Raw genomic sequence first — 23605 nt, 5'->3', positions numbered from 1 at the left:
TTTCCAAAATGTAAACACATCAAAGTTGACATTATTGCAGGTAAATTGCTCTGGCCTTCTAGAAACGAAGGGACTTTTTCTGTGGCATTTAGTGGTGGAATAGAGACGGAGGAGTCCTGTGACGGGATAGCAGAAGTATCTCCACCTGCAATTGCTCAATCTTTCAGTTACGACCTCCTGACCTGTTCTCCTTTAACTGCACTCACACACCACCAAATCTGCCTTTAATATGTATCTTTGCAACACAACCTTATGTATGAACTGCAGCCGTACACTAGCTACATTAAACTAGATCTTTTCGGCATCGTGTCTAATATCGGCCAGCCTTATAGTTGTTCGGTATGGTACACTAGAAAAAAAATAAACTGTCCAGTTATTAAAGAAATGTTGTCTCTCTTATTTCTAATTGCATTCCCTTGATATACCACATCAGATTGAATTAGAATAATGTGTTTCTAACATTAATGCTAGCTGTTTGCTATTTAAGTGTCCTATGAGCTTCACAGTGAACTGATACCAGGACCCTGAAACTGATCCAGCTGAATGGAATTAAGGCATCGTTGATTATTTTATTTACACCTGGGACATGTTACATGTCCTCTGTAATAATGGTCCACTGCCTTTTTCTTTCGTGGACCTTTATTACAGACTCAACTCCAGGTTTTAGATATCAAAATGCAAAAATGACAGGTGCACCACTTCTCATGATGTTATGGTTAAAGTTATGCATTCAGTAACATTTTGAACATATTAATATGACACCATGTAGTTGGACTAAAGGGAAAATACGTAACTGCAATGCAATATTTTTATTTTAGACACTTTTTTTCAATAGATTGCACACCACATATTAATAATATAAGTATAAAACTGACCTTTCCGTCCGTTTTTTTAAAATTATTATTATAAATCATCAATATATCATATCAGTATGTAAAATGAACTAAAGTGGCTGACATTTGAAGCAGATCTCTGCTATTCATATTTTATTTAGATTTTTTTTTTAGAAATTGTGGCAGCTCTGCTGACGCGCGTGCATGACGCATTGCTGAGACTAAAAGGTAGAACCACAAAAACCCAACTTAAAATACTAGTTTTCTATTACTGCTGATCTTTTAATCTCATGTCAATTAAACTCCAATAATCGTCAATCCCACCCAGAATGCACGAGGGCAGCGTCCCGGGAGCAGCCTGCCCCTCCCGAGCTCACGACCCGGGGACTCTGGTAATGAGCTTCGGTCGGACGGTGTTTACTCTGACTGTCTCCATTCAAGTCGTGTGTCGCTCCAAGAATAGACGGTGCTTGAAAAGTCAGTGCTTAAAACGACCGGCTGGCTGCGAGGAAGGAAGTGACATGTTCCCATCCACTCCACTCACTACACACACTTGGAGAGATTAGCGCGCAGGCAGCGGTAATCTGGTTTCAGGACCACGGCCAGAGACACCCGTTTGGCCACGGATCCTGTCGAAAGTTGCCTCCATCGCGCCCTGAACCTCCACGGAGACCAACGAGAGTGAGGAAGTTCATTTGGACATTGGGAACTCTGGCAAACGAGGGACAGACAATGTTTGCTCGGTTGAATTTATATAAAGGCGTTTGAAGCAGATTAAACCTCCGTGTCGCCCACTGCAGTTTCCCGGTGCACAAACCTGCGGGTTAAGGAGTCCAGCGATCAAGTAAAATCAAGTTTTTCTTGTTGTATGTGTGAGTGAGAAGGACGGGGCGGAGGGAGTAGAGGAGAAGGCTGTGCGCTCAGTCGGGAGCGCGCAAATACTGCACATTGGTCGGATCCTGGAGTCGTGAGGATGGAGATCCGACCGGACAGGTTTAAAGTCGCGGCAGCCAAGACTCTCGGGAAAATATACGGGTATGTAAAATCTGTCTGGGACAAATTACAACAAGAACGTGTTGAAAAGCTAAAGGCGTGATTGTCTTGTTATGTTAACAAGAAAGTTCATATTTTCCAATGAATACTGCCGACAATCTACATTCTTCAAAACCTGATTGTATTACAAGTAATGTGTGGTAAGAAGGAGAAAACTGCTCCTTTGGAGATCAAGGTGTCCAGAGGCCTGGATTAGTGTGGGGTTAGATGACCTGGCACAACATCTGTCCCTCTATATGCTACACGAACTGTCCCATGAGACATAGCACGTCACGAAATAAACAACTGATTTCATGCAGTAGTTTATGAAGAAAAGTTACACAGATTATTTCTGAATACATGATGTATTGGAACCTAAATTGGTCTCCAAAGTGTCTTTCTCCTTTGTTCCAGAGAAACAATCAAAGACAATGAAGGTTTCATTTTAGCCTGGAAACTGTCGTATCGGTGTAATACGAGGCGTTGGATCGATGGCTGGATTAATTTCTCCTCTGTATTTCTGCATTGCTGTCGCATTGTTAAATTATGGACGCGTGTGCGGGGTTGCAGGTGTGTCTGGCAATGTATTTACTTGTGTTCACTTTACACAAAGTAGGCTACGTTTGCCCGTTTTACCAAATTGAATGAGAGTGACTTTGTGTTTAACGTCGAGCACGATGCGCGGCCTGTCACGTGTCACCTTAAGGAACAGGACAGGACCTTCAATAACCCTCAACGGCTTCAACAGCTGAGCAGCCAAACGTGTGAAGGTGGACAAGCGCGGAACTTGACGGGACATTTCTACTTTTTTTTTTACTTCATGTGTGACTTTAGACTCAAGACACATGGCGGAATGAAATCAAGTGAGTTCATGAGAACGACACAAACAGTCCTGTTGTCAAATAAGAAGAAGAAGAAGAAGGGCGACACACCTTCCATGCGGAGAATACGTGAGGCAGTCAGAAGGAGTTTGGCCACTGATAGATATCTGAACGTGAGACGGTATTGATGAATTCCCCTTTCTTCCTCTCGGGATTTGATGGAGCGTCTAAACACTTAAATCCTCTCCAGAAATAGCCTCTGCTCGTCCAAGCTGTCGGCCCACGTAAATCCCTGCAGGCCACACACACCTTGGACACCTCTCTCTCTCTCTCTCTCTCTCTCTCTCTCTCTCTCTCTCTCTCTCTCTCTCTCTCTCTCTCTCTCTCTCCTGCTTAAGTAGCCCGACAGCTAGTCATCGAGCCCCCCCCCCCCCCTTCCCCTTCAGGGCATCTCACAGCCAGGATTAGGCAACTCAGCCCGCGACAGAGTGCCCGCAGCGGCCTAAATGCTTTCGTTTCCGTGGAGCGCACGTGGCACCGCGCTGCCGTGCGTAACGCGCACCGGCCTGTTCCCGGTGCTGCTCTCTGCACGCAACGTGCTTAACGGGCGCTCAGAGGGAGCGACATGAGTCTTTGTCACTCTTTGTTTTGTGTATGGAGCTGTATCCGGTCACCAGCATATGACCCTGTAGATTACTGTTTCTGTTCGTTCTTCTACATTACTTTTGTACTGTTTTAATCTATTTAACTCTGCCCTTTTTTAAACTACGGTTCTTTGCTATTAAGCTATTTATAATATGTATTTAAATCACCTGAAGTGGAGACAAAACAGAGTTAGATCTCATTGAAGGAGCTAAGACACTCAATATCTGACCAGCAACCATGCAAAACCTTAAAATACTCAGTTTACTATAATGCTAAAACAAGTGAAAATTCATATTCAAACATTTGAGAACCTTAAACAAGAGGATGTTTGGCAAAAATAGTTATAGACGCACTAATGAATCCATTACTATATAATTTCTATAAAAAATATTTCCAAATAAATACTGTGAACTCCCCTCGGTTCCTCCAGCATCTCATTCCTGAGGCTCTTACCAGATGAATTGCCCCTCGTATAACTGTCTAAAATAGGATTTTTGTTTTCTCTCTTAGAGAAGAATCAATGGATTAGTTTATCTAATGATCTCCAAATGTACTTATTTTGTTTGACTTTCTGACATTCTCACTCTGAATTGCTTTTCCACCTTTCAAACAATCTCCTGCAGTTATTTGACTCTCTTCTATCCGATCAATGTTTCCAAGCTGTTGGACCAAGCTGTTGGCCGGCCCTGACATCTGTCCTTGACGTATGAATTAAGAGATTAACTAAAACATAACCAGGAATACTCACTGAGCACAATAGGTCACGAGAATTCAGCTTTCTGACACGTTTTCCTGATTCAAAACTGAGCACTTTTCTCATTGAGTCAACTGGTTCACAGAAGCGCCCCAAACATTTCCTCGGGCTGTGACGAGGGCAACGGGGAGAACGTCGGGTAGCTTGTGAGGATTACGACGGCTTTTCTTTAACTCAGGGCTAGACATGAAAAGTCACTGCAGCAGATACGATACGTGCTGTGCGTGTTGGCCATTGCATTGCAGAGAATGAAAAGTCCATGTGGACGCTCTCTGGATACTGTGAAATAATCTGGTGAGGAAGAAGAAGAAGAAGAAGAAAATGTTGCGAATTGTGTGAGAGATGATGCATGAGTCAGGGGAGTTGGCGATAAAAGGCAGAGTTAGAGATGAAGAGGAGACAGGAAGAAGGAAGACAGAAGCCCGCCCAGACAAAAATAGTCCAAGAGAGCCATAGTTATTAATAATTCAAGAGTGAGAATCATAAATACTTGATCAGTGTCGAAGACTGTTAGAACCTCTGCTTACAGTAACTAATACGGCTTATATGTTTTATAATTCTGTAGCTTTTATTTCCCCAGTTCTGATTACTGATTTTAAGCGCTCTGGTAAGGTTTGTTGGCAAGAACACAAAGAGCATGTCTTTTTCTCACTTAACATCCATGCATTTTTAAGTCACCATGGGAAGAACATCTCCTGAATGCAGAGCGCTTCATTACGGCTGTTTAAAGATCACCTGGCGCTGTTCTTTCCCTGCTATTCCAGAAGTATTATTGTCCTCATTCCTGGTGACTTGATAGAGCGGTGACATTCTGGTTTAGGACAGGGTTAGAGTACGGTGAGGATCTTAATCCCACACAGCCCACAGCGGAGAGAGTAAACCTCCATTCTGAATGAGTTGGAAAGGCCTCTACGTGAGCAGGATGAACACAATGAGTGAGGCTTGTGTCACAATGATGCTGTCCTTCATCCTGACCATGCAGCATCCAAACATGTTTTTGCACTAACGAAGAGATCGTGGATGGGTGTTAAATCTCTGCATCATCAAACATCTGATGAAAAATCTGCAGAAAACCATGTTATATATATATATAATATATATATATGATCTTGAAATTAAATAGCTAATGTTCATAAAATATCATATAAAATAAGGAAGAGAGTTTGTTAGTTTGTCTTTAGATCTTAATTCCTATACTCAATGCACACTAAGAAAATATTATATATATATATATATATATATATATATATATATATATATATATATATATATATATATATATATATATATATATATATATATATATATATTGCACAGTTTTTAATTTTCTCTACACAATTTAAGGCTGCTGGTCAGTGGGTGTGTAGTTTCACACACACTCCCCCAGTTTCCTTTAAAACACAAAGTGGTGTCAGTGTTGGTTTGGTCGTCCTGAGGATCAGTGTCATAACGCAAAAGAGATTCACTGTGATCACATCAACCACGTTTACCACACTGATGGTTAAACTACATTAAACTACAGATCTCACACATGGCGGCCCATTGAAACCCGGAGAGGCTTTGCATACAGCAAAAGAGTTATCCGTTACTTCCTACTTCTACGCTTTTGGCACATGCATTATCACTTATTGCATGCTCTGACTGGGCGACACACAATATAATAGTTTAAGCTGTGATTAGTTATTTTGACATGACACTTAGTACATTTTATTCATAGTTCTACAGCTGTTATGGCATTTTTTATTTTGTTGTTGTTGTCTTTGAGGTGACCTAAAGTTGTAACTTTGTCTGTTACATCTTGAATAGTCCTGACAAGTTGTCATCATACATCAGTTTTTTAGTAAATTGGGCTTATAGTCATTATAGGCTTGTTCAAGTGATGGGTTAAAGTCATGCGTGCACACACTTAAGTTGAGAAAACTGCTTTTAGTGTTTGTGACTCACACATTTTACACCACAAAGCTTCATTTAAAACCATGTTTACAAAGTACTCTTCTCTTGAATGTGAATCTTTTTTTCATTAGTTTCTTGTGTGTATTTCATTTGTTTTAAAAATGCTCTCAACAGCATTAAACATGAGGGCCTCACATGTCTTTGAAGATTTCTCAAGGTTTTCATAAAGGTTGAATGAATAACAGAATAGCATTGAAATGTAAGTGGTAGTTTGACCCAGCAATAAACACTGACCTACTGCCCAGATAACATTGTTTAGTTTCAGTACGTTTGTTGGATGTTCAAGCCAACCATGATGAATGCTCACAATAGCACTGTGGGTGTAGGCTACTGGTATTAATGGTTTGCCCCAGTGACTCAGGTCAGTCATAATACACTTAAATGTGGTTAAGTTCTAGCCCAGGATCCCGGTCACATTTCCTGTCCTGTACAACCAGCTGTAAAATAGAGTAGTCTATAGAATACATGCCCATCCCCCAATCCAAGCATTATTCATGCTCTGCACTGTTGGGTGTTGTATTTTGGCTGAAAGCTGCAGGGCTGAGTGGACTGATATGTACTCTCATGTATGTGCCTCTCTATATGGTGGATGTGAATTACAATTAAGGGCCATAGGGATATTTGCTTTTAACGTTTACATGTATGTCCGAAAAACTACACATGTACAATAAATACAGCTGTGATGGGGCTCTGTGCTGCATCATCTGAGACTGCAGGGCTTGAGTGTGTGTGAGAACTCAGCATTGCACTACAATGTTTAATAGATGACCCGCTGCCTTTAGATACATATTTGATGCCTGTTAGACTGGAGGCTGGCAGAGGTCATGGTTTCTCAGCAACCACATGAACACAGGTTATAGACGGAGGAAGAAAAAGAGTAAAGTTAACCTTGTTTGGAAGCAGAAGAGGAGCATGGACGCACCAGGCTGAAGCAGTTTACTCGGCCTGTATTCTTCACTGTCTGCCGGCTCTGTCAGGAGACAAATGTCTGCAACAACAATATCCAATTTATTAACACCTTGAGAAGACAGGATAAGTCAAAGTTATGTCAGCAAGCTCCAGTGGTGGTAGGCGGACTGATTACTGTGCCGACTGTCTCTTGGTAAGATGTTACCAGTCAAATTGACAGCGAGAAAGATTGTCTGAACATCTTTTATCGAGCCAAGCTGTCAGTCTGCGAGCCTTCAGAACAGGATGTGTTCTCACTGAGTTTAGAAAAAAAACCCTGGATTGTCTGACTGCTCTAAACCGTCTGACTGCTCTAGAAGGAAATCAATAACTTAAATTTAATAATAAATTAAATGTTTTTACTCAAAATATTTTGAGAGTTGGTCAGTTTTCTGGCACTCTAAGCACATTTTGAATATCTGTTTAGTTCAATAAATCAGCAAACTACACGGACTGGTGCTTTTCTCATATGCCAGGATGTTCTAGTGTGTTTGTCAAGCTGTCCTGATAGCAACATCTCTATCTGTTGAGATAATTCAAGTGATAGAGAGCCCACGCAACCATGCCAAACAAATCACAAGCGGACAAAACAGACATACGAGGATGAATAGTTGAACTATTCAAATGAACTTCTTAAGAAAACAGCTTCACCGCCCCTTCAGACAGTTTAGTGTGTCTATTTCTGTTACAGGACAAAGTGGCTGACTTGAATCTCAACTACAATACCGTACATATTCCATGTCCCATTCAATAATTCGGGTTTTTTTTAATCCCTTCTGAACAGAGCTCTTGAGAAGAAGCAAGAAAATGGCGAGACCATCGAGCTGTCGGCGGAGGGCCGGCCGGAGCTGGTGGAGGAGAAGGAGTTGCCCGTGGTGGACTGCACATGCTTCGGCCTGCCCAGGCGCTACATCATCGCCATCCTCTCAGGCTTTGGCTTCTGTATCTCCTTCGGTATCCGATGTAACTTGGGCGTGGCCATCGTCAGCATGGTCAACAGCCACACCGTCTATAGAGACAACAAGGAGGTCATAGTGGTGAGTGGCAGTGGTCTACAACAGCAAGTGTTCATGTTGTGTTTCCAGATCATCTCGTTAGTTTTTATCTATGAGATGAGTGTTGGTGAAACACACTATACCACCAAAAGCATGTGGATTGCTCTGATTTTTGTAGTTTGAGATAATTATCCCACTTAATCCAATGAGCCGTCTCTTCTGGTACACAACACATACATATTATATACATGCAGATGACCTCAGTGCATTGAAGGGATCGAACTCTAATCCAATTTGTCCAAACAGAAAGCTCAGTTTGACTGGGATCCAGAAACGGTGGGAATGATCCATGGTTCCTTCTTCTGGGGATACATAGTAACCCAAATCCCAGGAGGGTTCATCTGTCAAAAGTTTGCAGCAAACAGGTCTGTTAATTCACTATTTATTGTATGCCAGGGATAACTGTACATTCTCATATACATACTGAGTGTCTCTTCCTGTCTCTACTCCTTCCTCGAGCAGAGTTTTTGGCTTTGCTATAGTGGCCACGTCTTTCCTGAACATGCTCATCCCCACAGCAGCACGGATGCACTTTGGCTGTGTCATCCTTGTCAGAATATGTCAAGGGCTTGTGGAGGTGCTTGACCATATAGCTTGCTCACAAACACAAGACATATTTCAATTTCTCTTTTATTTAAAATAGTAACCTAATGTGATTTTCTCCCCTACCTCACAGGGGGTTTCGTATCCAGCTTGTCATGGCATTTGGGCAAAATGGGCCCCACCTCTTGAAAGAAGTCGTCTGGCCACGACAGCCTTTTGTGGTGAGTCCGTTATCACTGTAATTAATACATTAGCTAATTTGAAGAGCATTTTAATGAGCAAATGATGTTGTTTTCACCTTCTCAGTCTGTGTGTGTGTGTGTGTGTGTGTGTGTGTGTGTGTGTGTGTGTGTGTGTATCATCATAACAAACTGTGGTCCAGAAGACATTTATGATAGGGGGGTAAGAAGTTGTGAAGGGGCCATTGTCTCCCTCTCTTCATACCCATGGCTCTATTTGTCATTACGGCGGATGTGGTCCAATCGCAATATGGTTTCAAGTGTTTGACATGTTATAAAGTGTCAACGGTTAAGTGACAGTTTCATTGAAATAAATTCAAAGCCATAAACAAGTGATTTTCTTTCATCCAGGTTCTTATGCTGGGGCTGTGATTGCCATGCCGTTAGCTGGGATCCTGGTGCAGTACTCAGGATGGTCCTCAGTCTTCTACGTCTACGGTATGAGACAGTTAAACATAGATACTTTACACTAGGGCTACCTTTTTCAGACCAAACTATAACTTGGAAAATACACATTATCTTTGGTGAAATACAATACAATGTGATGTTGCCATAATAAACATTGCATTTCATTTAGCTGACACTTTTATCCAAAGCGACTTACAGTAAGTGTATTGAACCAACAAACGAAGAACAACAAGAATCAAGAAAGTACAATTTCCTCAGGAAAGCAAAACTACTCAGTGCTATAAGTAAGTGCCATTTAGGTGCTACTGAAGTGCTACTTTCTTGACAACAGAGTCATACAGTAATTAGCTGGTTAATGACAACAACTATACACAAGATTAAGTAACATAGCAGATGCTCACACATACAGTGTACATCCATGTCTCCAAATGGTCATTACTTTTATTTTCTACAATTGTCAAATGCAGGTGTGTTTTGTGAGGTCACTGTAACCTTTGAACACCAAATCTAATCAGTTCCTTGAGTCTAGATGAAAAAACCCTCACAGTGTTCTCAAGATATTGTGTTCAACATTTAATCCAAGTGCATGTCGAGGCAGCGGCGATCATCAACGTGTCTCCTTGTTCTTTATGACCTTTTCGTTCCAGTTTAGACACTGACATTGCTCTTTCCTCTTTCCCCTGCCTGTCTTCTTCCTCCCTCCAGGAAGCTTTGGGATCATGTGGTACTGCTTCTGGTTCCTGGTGTCTTATGAAAGTCCAGCAGCCCATCCTACCATCACAGAGGAGGAGAGGACTTATATTGAGGAAAGCATTGGAGAGTCGTCCCAACATGCAATCACGGTCAGTGCATAGAATAGGATTGAGTAAAATGATTCAAACACTGTAACACAGTACTAATGTGTCCTGTTATTTACATGTCCCTCAACTGAATGTGAGCTGCTAGTGTTCAATGTAAAATGTTAACATATGGACGAGACTGCAAGTAGATTTGAATGACGAGAGGCTAAACAAGTACAGCAACGCAAGAGGAATACGGAAGTTCACCTGGATGAAGATTAAGAGCGTGAGATCGTCATGAGCCATTTCTAATAGTAGTAAACTAAAATGAAAGCAACCCAACACAATTACAATGTGCTGGTTTTAGTAGACACAATTGGTCATGAATCCAGTTAAACAACTGTACATTTATGTTTAAGAAATTTCCATGACAAAATCCATGAAATAAGTAACTTATTTGTTCTTTGTTGCAGAAATTCAACACGCCGTGGAAGGCCTTCTTCACATCCATGCCAGTGTATGCCATCATCGTGGCAAATTTCTGCAGAAGTTGGACTTTCTACTTGCTTCTCATCAGCCAGCCGGCATACTTTGAAGAGGTGTTTGGGTTTGAGATAAGCAAGGTAACAGAAACCAGATGTGGTCATGCACCAAGAAGAAACGTTGCCAAATGTCCAACAACATGATGTTAGGAATTAAGTCAAAGTTCTTGAAAGTCTGTTTCCAGGTTTGGTTCAGTTACATAATCACATTGTTTTCTCATCTCTCTTTAGGTGGGCATAGTTTCTGCACTTCCTCACCTCGTCATGACCATCATCGTGCCCATTGGTGGCCAACTTGCTGACTATTTGCGCTCCAACCAAATCATGACCACCACTAACGTCAGGAAACTTATGAACTGTGGAGGTGAGAAAGACAATTTAGAATTGCAGAAAGGGATATGCATAGATGTAATACACAACCAAAATAGCTCACTTGTGCTCTTAATAGCAGCTCTTCTCCACCAAAACTGTCACCATATCTGATGTAACACATATATATATATATATATATATATATATATATATATATATATATATATATATATATATATATATATATATATATATATATATATATATGCATGTCAGAAGGCTGATTCAGTCTTGTGAAACTGTGCAGTACCTTATTGGCTAATGGTGGGATTAACTACAGTATGTAGTCAGCTGTAAAGAGAAAAGAGTTGCACCATAAGGGAACTGATGACTCACTGTTAAGCAGAAGCCCCGCTTCTGTCGGCTATTTTTGAACTTGAGATGAATCGATAGCAAAGTGAAACGGAGAAGTATACATATCACTTTGTGGGAAGCTGTCAGTACTGAGCAAACTTAAGGTTACTGTTCAGTCAACGGCATTTCAGTAAACAGGACAGATAGACTTAAGTTGACTTGAATCAGCACGTTGCATTGAGACGCACAGGGATAGTTATGGTCTTGCAAAGTGAGGTTTTGTGAGGAACTTATACATAGTCGGTAAGAGCCGACAAGAGTACCAGTACTAGAGCAAAGCAATGTGTACTACTGAAAACGTAGTCTAGCCACGTGAAAGTAAGACTTACCTAAAAGAAGCACACACTGAGTACCTTATTTGACCCCTCTTCAAAATGTCAGAACCTTTCATGATAACGTGAATGTTTTCTGATAACACGTTAAATCTATTCTTCGTTTGGTTCTATTTCTCTCCATCAGGGTTTGGGATGGAGGCAACGCTGCTGCTGGTGGTGGGCTTCTCTCACACAAAAGTTGTTGCGATCAGTTTCCTGGTCATGGCTGTTGGTTTCTCTGGCTTTGCCATTTCAGGTGAAACCACGTTTTCTTTTTCTTTATCTTTTATGATTGTTACTGTGCAGTAGTAGTAGTCATATTTTGTATCAATGCGTCTACATTGCTCCCATCAATAAGCTCCTTTTTTATGGAGGACAACTTGTTTTTTTAACCTAACCGCCTCAAATATTAATGTACAATTTCTGGTGCTTGTGAATATATAACTTTCCAATCATTTATGTGCTAATGTTGTGTTCATCCTTCCTCATAAGGTTTCAATGTCAACCACCTGGACATTGCACCACGATATGCTAGTATCCTCATGGGTATCTCCAACGGTGTGGGCACTTTGTCTGGTATGGTTTGCCCACTTATTGTTGGTGCCATGACGAAGCATAAGGTGAGAGCTTGTGTGTGTTGTAAAACACACGCTAAAATACATTTCTGTATGTATGTGTCGTCTGAGGGAGTGTTTTTGTTATTAACATGGTTTATTCCACAATAATTTGAGCGTAGCCCTTTAAGCCCTCACCCTAACCACTAATCCTGTTTATTGTTTGGGTTTTGTTTAGAGGTTGTACATGCAGATTATATATTATTGTAGCCCTGTTGTTTATGTTTAATTTGATACTCAACATGTTTTTTAATTCTTTTTGGATTTATATCCTATTTGTTTCTCGATTTGTACCTTGTGACCTGATATAAAAGGGTCCAAAGGGCTCAAAGATTAAGTTTAAATTCATGCCTTTTTACAGGCTCATCATGCTCTTCCTCTTTTTTCTTCTTCTCTCACCCTACTTTGACAGACGCGGGAGGAGTGGCAGGGAGTGTTTCTTATTGCCTCGCTTGTTCATTATGGAGGTGTTATATTCTATGGTCAGTAGCACTTCAGTTTTCACTCATTTTTTTCAAAACCAGCACATTACAGCATTCAATTATGCAACAATCTGTGCATTGCTCTTTGTGCAATCTGCTGCAGTTTGGTTGTCACTAGCCTGAATACTGTGCAACAACCCTGTATCTAACGGATTGATCATGTCTCTGGGCGGCTGCAGGCCTCTTTGCATCTGGAGAGAAGCAAGCTTGGGCAGAGCCGGAGCAGACGAGTGATGATAAATGTGGCATCCTGGATGAGGATGAGCTCGCAAACGAGACAGAGGAGCTGTATCGCACAAGTGGCGGGGGAGGCTACGGAGCCATGAACCAGGGAGCAGCCGACCCCAACGGAGCCGGAGGCATGGGGGGAGGAGGAGGAGGCTGGGTCTCAGACTGGGACAAAACGGAGGAGTATGTCCAACCAGGAACCAATAATTACCTTTATGGAGGAGGGGGGGATCAAGAGTTAACATAAAAGCTGCAGATCTTCTGCACACAGCCTTTAGTGAGGCAGAAACAGTACATCAACAGCGTGGAGTTTCACCTGATGGCTTGAAGAACTTTGAAAGTGCGGAATAAAATCGGACCATTTTTCAACAAGTCTGACTATATTATCATAACTGAACTGAATCCAAAGAGACTCCACAGTGGAGGTGAAGACGTTAGTCAATGTAAACTGTGTGTTTGTGTGTGCAATTGTGTACCTTGTGTGACAGACAACCTAAGTCAGAGTGTATTAGGACTCATCACCCTCCCTGCAATCTTTCTCAGAGGACGGTTGTGTTTTAGGCCTGCTGTGGCTTTCTTTGGTGTTTATTCACTCTAATAATGGTAGAAATTTCTATATTATCTGACAGGATTTCTTTTCTATGCCTCTCACTGGAATAATTACAAATCTTTCGGCGCACATTGGTCACCGGCGCACTTCTGTTGTTTGTTTAAAAAACTATTGAGTTTGAAATCAACTCATAAATTGTTGTAAAAGGTCCACAACCAAAAGTATGCCCCTCTAATGAAGGTTAAAAAAACAAAGGTAAATTCACCAAAACTGGGTTTCTACATGGTTTTCACACAATGTTATAAAAGCTTTTCTCCTAAAAACAATGTTAAGTCTTGTCCTTAATGTGCACACTTTTAAGAAAAAGCATGTTACTTGTGCCAATACAGCAACATATTTTGCTCTGTAGTATTGGTTTACTCATTCACTAAGAAAATAATTGAACACCTGCAAATATTACTGTACACAGCTGGGAAGTCTAAATAGCCCATACTGATATTGATAGATGCAGCATTTTGATTTCCTTGTGCAAAACTGTTTTATGTACGAGGCCTCGAACCTGTCTGCCTGCTGACAAACTGGGGAATGAAAACGCCTCGTGTAACACTAAATGTCATTACCCAGGGTACTTTATTTAAAGACACTTTTATCAAGTCAAGTTTTCTTCCAATTGTCCAATAGAATTATGTTCAGTATGAATTACTTTATGCTTTATTGATTTGATTTGATGTTACTTTTGTGTGGAAGCAATTGACTATCTAAGTGTGAACATCAGCATATAACCTAATACCCGCCACACATGCCGGTGTCTGCTCTCTGTCACAGCGCCAAGGCACAAAAAACCCTGAGCCGAGACCGTTGTGTGGTGCCAGTTATGTAGCAATGTTGAAATGAAAGAAATTGCAAGTATAATTCTATGTTAGTCCTGTTGAGCCGTCACGTAGATCTCAATCAGTCAGTCTCATTTAAAGGTAGACTTTCATTACCTTTCGCTTTATTTTATAGTGCAGCGAGCTGAACACATGTTAAAGATCAGTACACCGGCTGATAATGGACAATGACATTTCACTGTACACGGGCAACTTGTTTTACTTTTGTTAGTAGATGTCGTAATGTATCTATTTAGCCCCAAAATGAAGGTTAAGCACTGAAAAATATCCATGTGTTAGATCATGGAAAGGTATGCCTGTTTCATAGTTCACTAATTAATTAACTTAATACATGTTAGGGTTTTTATTGTTTTTGTCATTTTTCATTTATTTCTTTGTTGAATGTTTTGTTCTGGATTGTTAACAAACATTGTAAATGTAAAAATCATCTACATGCATTGTGTAATAAAACCTAGAGGTGACAATTCCTGCACAATAATTATAGATCTAAGTTATAATTTACAGACTGTTTATTCTCAGGCATTGCTCCATTTTTCTATATTTCAATGTTATTAGATGATGTATAAACTGTCTCGCTAAAAAAAAGAAGAAAAAAAACCCGACTACAGCCGAGTGTTACATTTTTAATCAACGTTTTTAAATTTTCATTTCAGCACCTGTTTTGTCGCGATTGAGCCGACTTTCTTCTGCCTCATGCATGATTCAGGCACTAATAATGCAGCTCTTTAAACATTTGGGTACAGTGGTTTCATGTTACCCATAATGCTCTACTCCTCTCCAGACAGTGTATCGATCACTGAGCATAGGTATACGAGCGCAGAAAGAAGAAAAATGGATTTTGGTTTAAGGATTCACTCACACTGACCTGCTCTGGTCTCTAAAGATCAATGGGATCCTCTCCTGCATCCATCCGCCAGAAATAGTAGTCACCTGGACGCTCTAATATCAGGTTATCTCATCAGGCATCGTGATAATGATCTGTGCACTCACCTCCCGATCAGGAAGTAGCAACCACACGCTATGAAACACAGCACACGCACCCTCCTTCTGAACAGGGCCCTGCTGGGCCTGCAGTTAGAGGGCTGCACACACACTCGTCAACGAACAACAACCGTGCTGCATTCGTTATTGGTAATCACCAGAGTTGAAGGCCATTAGGGATGTGATGTACTCGCTGATGGACCTGAATCCAAGGGCCGTCAAAGCGACACGTCATTGTGCATCGCCTGCCTGGTGTTTACTTTCCACTGCGCGCTCCTCGCTATGGGTGGAAAATGCCCAAAAAGCATCATTTTGATCCAGATGGTGCCTGCGCAGAAGTTACACCAAGGGAGACACAGAGTCGGATGTCATATCGCTAAGATATGACTGCATGCACAGCAGTGGATGTGGAAGACGAGTGGGTCTATGTGGAGGGCGCCCCGAGAACCACTGAAGGGGCTGCGACCCTTTCAGTCTGTACGTGGATGCGGTGAATGCGTCCATATCGGCGCTCCTCGGGGTCAGTATTCTTCTCTCTGCGGCCTCAAAAGCACGAGCAGTCCAGAAATGTCACACTTCCCTTTCAGACTGTCGTCTTCTGTTGGTACAGAGAAAGTTGTAAAAGGCCGTGTGGGGATATTTCCTGTACTCTACCACAGCAGTGGGTGTATGTTGCCAGTGGACTGTAAATACTACGGACGCTTTCAACTGGAAAGCACATTATTTATGGCACAACAAATAACTTTGTACTTTGATAATGTTTCCGAAAAGAATCTCTAAGTGTTGGATATACTTTTAGAATTTTATTCCCCAAAAGTTGAACTATAGTTCAACTATAGTTCAGCTCTTGTTTCTGAACTGGCTGCACTGGTGTTGTCTTGAGCTAACACTAACACACTAAAGACCAGTTTTGTCAACTTGTTTGACATTTGTTTTCTTCTCATCGCAAACATTTAGAAAGATAACACACACGCTGATAAATAAAGGGGTGTTACGCTAGAAAGCAAAAGCACAACATATGCAATATTATGCTATTTCTTCTTTGCCAAATTAAAAGAACAAAGGATCACAGAATTTGTTTAGAGACACAAAAATAAAGTCATGAGACTATAACTCCACTCCATATTTTTATTGTTTGATCAAGCGCTCAGTATAATATACATATAGAAAAAGCTTTCAAAAAAACTGTTGAGTCATTGTCATGAAATATGTGTTTGATGCCGTTACATATTGATAATAGTCGGGTTGAATCAATTCTTTTACAGGATCAGAGTTAACACAATATTTGGTGTTTGGACTATTGATGCTATAAAAAATAATACTTTTCTCTTCTGTTAACTTGTGATAACTATTTACATTTTACAGAATACTCCACAGAATAAACATGATACATACAATTAAAAAAATATATATTAAAATCAGGAAAACTTTTGTTTAATTTCTCACTAATCCCACGTTTAATCTCACACGTCTCCATACATGACTCTGGGTTACTTTATTTCGCTTACAGCACTACAAAGGCAACTTCTAATAAAATAATTTCCTTTAAGCATAAAAGCGACTGAGACATATCTGTCTTTTTATGGCTCAGTCTTTTGTTTCTCTGCCGTGGCTTCCTTCTTTTCCTCCACTATCTCCTATCTCCTTTCCTCATTCCTTGTACTTCCCTACTGCTGCGTATCCTCACTCGCCTCCGGTGGCTCCCTCCATTTTCAGGGTGTCGTACTCCCTCTCCTTCATTTCCTCTTTCATCAGTGCCTCATATTCACCCTTCTGTCCCTCTGGTGCTTCTGGGTGAAGGGTGTCGTAGTCCCCCTCCTTCATTTCCTCTTTCTTCAGTGCCTCATATTCACCCTTCTGTCTCTCTGGTGCTTCTGGGTGAAGGGTGTCGTAGTCACCCTCCCTCTGGGCACCCACCTGCAGCACCTCATATTTGTCATCACCTATGTCTCGTGACCGCATCGCCACATCCTCATAAATTGGTGCTAAAAAAGAAAAAAGAAGTGCTATTTTATGTCAGTAAAATATCCGTGTGCTTACCAAACAAAAAGTTAACAAGTAATAGTTACTCACCTGTGGTATTTCTCTTCTTAAAATATATTAAAAAAAACACAACTGCTAATCCGACAACCATCAGCACGGTAACCACACAAATCAGAATGGACATGATCGGCAGTGCATCTGAAACAGAGACAGAGCGTACGCAACGTGAATGTGACTGTGACCTTGTGATGGGAAATATTAGTTGAATAAGCAGCGTTTGTCAGTATTCATTCTTGATATATGAATTTTTAAAGCAACTAACAGAGCTCTGACAGGTCAAATAATCTGAGGAAACAGAATCATCTTCCCTGCCTAACCTTCATCTTTCAAACGCCACATCCCCTTTTTTGTAAAAAGAATTGAGACAGCGTGTCCAGTTTTCTGGTTAATTAAACATATAAACATATCCAAGCCGACGGTGGGATAACTCTTTTTTTTGTAATCTCCCTCCATGGTCACACAATACATTATGCAGCTGCTCTTACAGGTGGGATAGTGCTCAGGAGTTTGCATTAATGTGTCAAAGGAAACAATGTCAAAAGTTTTCATTAACTGGAACAAAAGCAGGAACTCACAAATGTGACCGTTGCTGAGATAAGACCTCCGGGTCGCCCACACAGCTCTACATGCATAGGTACCACTCTGTGTTGGTAATATGGATCCTTTCTTGGAATCTATATGGGTCCATGGCTGATCTTGGTGCTTTTTGTAGTACCAGTAATAGGTGCTAGAACTGTCGCAACGTGGACAAGAACACGACATGGCAAGGTTTGAAGAGAGAACGGCCTTCATAAGCGGTGCTGAAAAACATCAAATGAGGAGACATGTGTAAAGCATACAGTACTACACCAAAGAGGGAAACTTCATTCAGTACAGTCAAAGGGTGTTGGGTGATGGTGTGTACCTTGGACAAACACTTCTTGATCATCAGAGAGCACTTTGGATGGGGGCCCGACAGTGCGCCCCGGGTACCTGAAGGTTGCGTTACACTTATATCTTCCCACTGCATCTTCTGTCACGTAAGAGATATTGTAGATTGAATTCAAACCTTGCAGAATGACTGTACTTTCTTTGAAGAAAACAGTTTGGCTAATTTGATCGGTGCCCCATGCCAGGCACTTTAGAGTCAGACTCTCCCCAACCACAGCAGGCACAGGATACATTTCCAGCGACACGGGCTTCCCTGAAAGAAGAAGGTGATCGAATTAGACTTAACCTAATAAGCTAATAACCTGACTTAACCTAATAATCTAATAACCTAACTTAGATGACTAAAAAACACTTAGTACACTTAGTACTATGTGGATAATGCTGATAACGTAACATTGTGAAAGGGGTTGCTCGTAGTGAAGAACCCAGAGGAAATCTTCCCCCGAAGCTGCATGTCCCCTTGGCTTATGACAGAGCATTAAAATAACTGTAGGCCCACCTGAGGTCCTGACCATGATTTGGTTACTTCTTCGTAGATCATCGGTGCACCAGAAAATGGTCTCTGGGTTTTCCAGTCTACGGGGTTGAAAGACCACACTCACACTGCCATTTTCAAACCTTAACTCGATCTCATTTGTTTCAATTCCCCTATTGACCCAACACTTCCATCCCTCCAGACCATCATCATGGTCAAGCTGCAGGACAACAGATCCTCCGGACCGCACCACCGGCTGGCCTGTCTTAATGGTGAGTGAGGCACTGGGAGCGTAATCTGAATGGTGGTAAATAGATAAATGATACATATTTTTGTGTAATTCATTCTCCCTTTACATCTCTGGGAGTTTGAGATGTAATACTTATGTTCACGTGGTACATTTACCCAGGACGTCGATGGAAAAAACGTCACTCTTTTCCCCGTTGCTCTCGCATTGATACGAGCCTGAGTGCTTGGGTGCAGCAACTGCTATCCTCCAGATTGTGTCTGTCAGCGTTTGTTCCGCGCCGTCGAAGTACCATTTGACTCTGCTCCCAGATGTGCTGTTGCGACAGCTCAGAGTAATTAAGTCCCCTGAGAAGATCTGCTTGAGTGTGGGTGAGATATGAACTAAGGAGGCAGGAGACAAAGGAAAATAAGACATACAGATTGTGGAGGCATTCGTTACAGGAAACCACAAGGGCTGGTTGTATGTGGTCATTGCTGCCACCTATTGAGAATGTACACCCCTGAGAGCTCATACAGGAAGATGGAGAGCTGCTTACTGTGTGGCTTTTGCTGACATCTTGCCAGGAGCACCAACTCTGTAACAAAATGTAAAACAAGTGTTATTTCTTTCTGTAATAATACACAGTTAGCATTATTCTCTTCCATCTAGAGCAGGGCATTTAAAAAAAGGGGATTTGCAAAATCCACTTTTTTGTTGACATAGAAATATGAAATATATTACCTGTGACTCAAACGGTGAGATGTTTTCTTTATGGATTTTCAGCTAATTAAGTTTTTTTTTAATGGTTAATTTGATTGAGCATTTTTAGTAAAGAAAACACAACGTTTTAGAAACACATATCTCCTTCCAACAAGTGTCACTATTACACTATGTTAAACCATGACTAGCCCGAATTGATATTAAAAATAAATATGTTATATTGACCCTAAGACAGTGAGTTAAGAGTGTCAGTGTAAGCCTCTAGTATCCTCAGTATATGTGAGACAATAATAATAAAACTAATCACAAAGCTTCATGGAAACATTTCGCTTCATCAAAAGGTTCAAAAGATTCTGTATTTATATAATGTTAGACATGAAAAAACACAAGATAATAAGATAAATGTATCTATATTATCTCACCTTCAAATCAAAATGTACCAGTTTTCAGATTTTGTTTAAATATGTATTTGCCTTGTCTGGAGATAATGAAGGAGCCAACACCCTGCGTCTCTCTCTCTGACGTGTTAGTCACTGGGTCACAGTGGTAGAGGGCTTACACTTAAATGCCTCAGTGCACTTTGTGGAGGCAAAACTGTATCTTATTTGTTAAATGGTTAATGCAAAAATTGGAAATGCAAATCCTGCAAAATTCCAGCTGAACATGGAATAATATATAACTCAAAAACAAATACCATAGAATCTAACATATATGCAAACTATTAACTCCAGCTATCACGTTTCACTGGATCCCTCTTACCTGCCAAGAGCAGCAGATGTTGTATCCCCTTCATGGCACGAATTACTTCGAATTACTGGCTTAGTCCGACTAAAATCGAATTATCCAGTTCATGTAAACACCTTTATTCGAATAACTGCGGTCCGACTACGATCCGATTAACACCTCTGGATAACTCGATTCGATTTGATTGATAATTCGAATAACGCTGCATGTAAACGCTGAATCGGATCGGAACTGGACAATGCGTTTGTGCGCATGCTCAAGATCCCGCCGGCCCCTCCCTCCCTCCCTCCCAACTCGTGACCCGGAAGTCGAAAGAGACGATAAGTTGTCACGGCCGGCAGAAACAAACAAACGTAAAAGTCGGGTTACGAGCCGATACTACCTTCGGTGGGTGTCTCTGCTAGCTCCCTGATGTAGCCAGCTAGCGCTGCTGCTAGTTCCCCGTTTGCTCTGCGCTAGCTCCCCGACAACCACCGAAGCTAGCGGGGTTCTCTCCATTATGAAGAGTGAAGAGGTCAAGCGGAGATGGCTGTATCACCACTACATGTAATGAAAACAGCGCCACCTGTCGTATCAGATATGACATGCATTCGGCCAATGATTCGATTTATTCACTGCCACGTATATTCGGATAACAGCAGTTGCCCCGAAAGAGAGCATAGTCCGACTAAAGCAAGATTCGAATTAATGCCATCATGTAAACGCACGAGTGACCGACAAGAGCTAAACAAAATGACTGAGGTGTTGAGCAATAACCAGACACTGTCTGTTTTGAGTGATGTTGAGGAAGCTGAGACCAATCCAAGCACGCAGGACTTGCAAAAGAAAAAAAAAGGATCTTACACTTCCCCTCTGTAATCATATTTCTCCTCAAACGTTTTCAAAGTAGCTTATCAAACCGCATCTTGACAGAACTTTACTGTAAATTGATACAGACGAAGCAATAGAACAAACTTTCCCCCGCATGAACTGTTTGCAATATTCAGGAACCAACGCAAACAATATCAAATGGTATGCAATGTAATTGATAAATAACATGTACAAACACTTTGCCTAGCCAGCCTCAGCTGCTCTAAAGGAGGAAATTGGACCAACGATATCACAAGAGTTCACAGTATAACAGGAAAAGAGGATTTCTTAACATGATGGAAACAGAAACCTACACGCAAATAGGCTTTAAATATATTCCTTGAATCAAAAGTCCCCAGTTATAAGACAGCAAACAAGAGACTCAAATGAACTAAAAGAAAGCCTGCTATATATTTGAAACCAACGCTCAATAAAGCACTGACAACAAGACAAAAACAAGAGAACCATAGAGCGGCGGCCCAATTTGTGGCCTAAACCCTGTTTTAAGGAACCCGAACTGACCCCCCGTCAGTTTATCAGTTGGTCTGAAAGTCTGACTTTTCTAAGAATAAAAGAGAAACTGCAGTTTATAAGATCAAATGAGTAAGCCCTTGCACAGATGATGAAAGCCGAAACAAGGGGATTTTCGTTGTTGGTGATCGCTGACATCAACGTGTGCAGGTGGGATGTGAATACAACAGTGAGGCTAAAAGAGGCAAACAAAGTGCAGTTTTTTTTTTAAATTAATCAACACAGACGGGATGTTGTGAACCTGTCTGACAAAAGGGGCCCAGTTCAGATGTAAAACATCATAGAAAATAGAAATCGAAACTCAAAAAGTTGAATATGACACCGTTATAATAGAGCACGTTGTACTTGTTAACTCTATGGGCAGGTCATTTCAGGACACTGTGGGTTCTAGGTGTTAAAAGAGATTTCTGAAAATAAACAGCCTGAATTATGGTCAGCAGCTTCTTCTTTCACACCTTCTAGAAAAGCAGAAGACATTTCTATGCATTACACATCACATCAGAGCTCATGTACTTCAGTGCACACAAATAATGTTGCAAGTGACTCAACATCCAAAAGCTTGGTGTGTTCTCCTGTCCAGAAAACTCTATGCAGATGTCTCTCAAGCTGATCTGCTGAAAAGGCAAAAAGAGATACGGATGTATGTCACATGTCAAAAGCTAAATGTGTTGTTTCAGCTTCTTTGTCCGGTTTCTCAGAATCCAAACGGTTTGGTTTTATTCTGTGTGAAGTTTTTTGACTTACTGTATTTCGAAACACTTTCAGCAACACCCATGTATTACGAGAAACAACATGAAAAAGACCCCAGTCCTTTTAAAAAAGTAAAACATTTCTTGAGTTTATTATCTATATTTCAAAGTATATTTTCATGATTCTCAGAATTTTATAAGAGGAACTACGTTCCAAGAAATAGAAAACAGAAAGTGTGGACATACTTCTGAAGCATAAAAAAGACCATCATTTAAGGAACTGTTAATTTGCTCACATTTTAGAAACAGAGGTCTTTGTTTCAGTAACAGGAAACGGCCACCAGAGTCCAGCACTGCATCGAGAAAATAATTCAGGAAAACGGCCTTGAAGCAGGTTCGAGCCTGTGTGTCGCCGACTGTGTCCATACAGGAAGCAGCTTTTACATCATAAGATGTATATCAAATGTTTCATTTCAGGAGTAACTGCACACAGGGCTGCGCTTTTGCAAAGCAGTCTTGTCCTATGTGTGCAGCAGCCACAAGTAGTGATGTATTGTCTATTGAATAGGAATATAAATATTGTGGACAGTTTATACTCTCACTAAAAATGTACAGACCTAATTTAGAGCCAGACACATTTCAGGACTGTGATCTAAAGTAAACCTTCTCTGTGCTTCACAGCTTCGATTTCATAAATCAATACTCTTCAGTTATCCTGCTCTCTACTCCCATCTCTTCTTCTGCCTTTGTTTTCTTTTTCATTGTGACTGTAGTACTCTACTAAGTAAGTGCACTCATTAAAACACACAGCTAAAAAGCAACAAAACAACCCAGCCAGCATATTCTTACTACTGTATGGTCCATCTGCCCGTGACCCACTTTTCTCTCCTTGCCTTTGGCATGAGAGACGTTCACACAGAAAGCTGGAAGAAAGCTCGTATCTCATGCTCACAATAAGGACAATGAGCAGCAGAGGCACCAAGGTAGGAGGAAAGTGTATTGAATGCACACCACGTGGAGTGGTGCACCATTGAAGGAGCGCACCCACTAGAGCTCTT

At 41.0% G+C, this 23605-nt stretch overlaps 2 protein-coding genes across 3 annotated transcripts; one reads left to right on the top strand and one right to left on the bottom strand.

The window, feature by feature from the left end:
* The first annotated feature begins 1719 nt into the window (after nt 1–1719).
* Nucleotides 1720–14745, top strand: LOC137789498 (vesicular glutamate transporter 1-like). Its single transcript, XM_068583160.1, has 13 exons — nt 1720–1868; nt 7771–8023; nt 8288–8406; nt 8504–8618; nt 8718–8805; nt 9175–9261; nt 9937–10073; nt 10484–10633; nt 10784–10916; nt 11738–11848; nt 12085–12212; nt 12619–12688; nt 12868–14745. Exons 1-13 carry the CDS (start codon nt 1807–1809, stop codon nt 13161–13163), a joined length of 1749 nt encoding a protein of 582 aa, XP_068439261.1. The 5' UTR covers nt 1720–1806; the 3' UTR covers nt 13164–14745.
* Nucleotides 14746–16451: 1706 nt separating this feature from the next.
* Nucleotides 16452–20709, bottom strand: LOC137789197 (uncharacterized). Of its 2 annotated transcripts, XM_068582496.1 has the most exons (8): nt 20494–20709; nt 19571–19609; nt 19191–19415; nt 18810–19082; nt 18285–18563; nt 17956–18180; nt 17411–17518; nt 16452–17322 (listed from the first exon to the last, which is right to left on the bottom strand). In XM_068582496.1, exons 1-8 carry the CDS (start codon nt 20525–20527, stop codon nt 17021–17023), a joined length of 1485 nt encoding a protein of 494 aa, XP_068438597.1. In that variant the 5' UTR covers nt 20528–20709; the 3' UTR covers nt 16452–17020. The 2 variants fall into 2 exon arrangements, with proteins under 2 accessions (XP_068438597.1, XP_068438596.1); XM_068582495.1 differs by lacking the exons at nt 19571–19609; nt 20494–20709 and having other exon boundaries at nt 19191–19554.
* Nucleotides 20710–23605: the final 2896 nt, after the last annotated feature.

The sequence above is a fragment of the Clinocottus analis genome, unplaced genomic scaffold (genome assembly GCF_023055335.1).
Source record: "Clinocottus analis isolate CAN_PGR_092001 unplaced genomic scaffold, fCliAna1.0.p SCAF_19, whole genome shotgun sequence".
Lineage (NCBI taxonomy): Eukaryota > Metazoa > Chordata > Actinopteri > Perciformes > Cottidae > Clinocottus > Clinocottus analis.
The sequence above is the reverse complement of the archived record's forward strand: the minus strand, read 5'-3'. Positions and strand labels throughout refer to the sequence as shown.

What these genes read in the sequence shown, in the direction of transcription:
- LOC137789498 (XM_068583160.1), top strand. Translation starts at nt 1,807, where the DNA reads ATGGAGATCCGACCGGACAGGTTTAAAGTCGCGGCAGCCAAGACTCTC. An exon ending in CAAAAGTTTGCAGCAAACAG is followed by an intron (nt 8,407 to 8,503) that starts GTCTGTTAATTC and finishes TTCCTCGAGCAG; the next exon opens with AGTTTTTGGCTTTGCTATAG. An exon ending in GAAACTTATGAACTGTGGAG is followed by an intron (nt 10,917 to 11,737) that starts GTGAGAAAGACA and finishes TCTCTCCATCAG; the next exon opens with GGTTTGGGATGGAGGCAACG.
- LOC137789197 (XM_068582495.1), bottom strand. Translation starts at nt 19,506, where the DNA reads ATGACCACATACAACCAGCCCTTGTGGTTTCCTGTAACGAATGCCTCC. An exon ending in TTTTTCCATCGACGTCCTGG is followed by an intron (nt 19,083 to 19,190) that starts GTAAATGTACCA and finishes ACCACCATTCAG; the next exon opens with ATTACGCTCCCAGTGCCTCA. An exon ending in TCTCAGCAACGGTCACATTT is followed by an intron (nt 17,519 to 17,955) that starts GTGAGTTCCTGC and finishes TCTCTGTTTCAG; the next exon opens with ATGCACTGCCGATCATGTCC.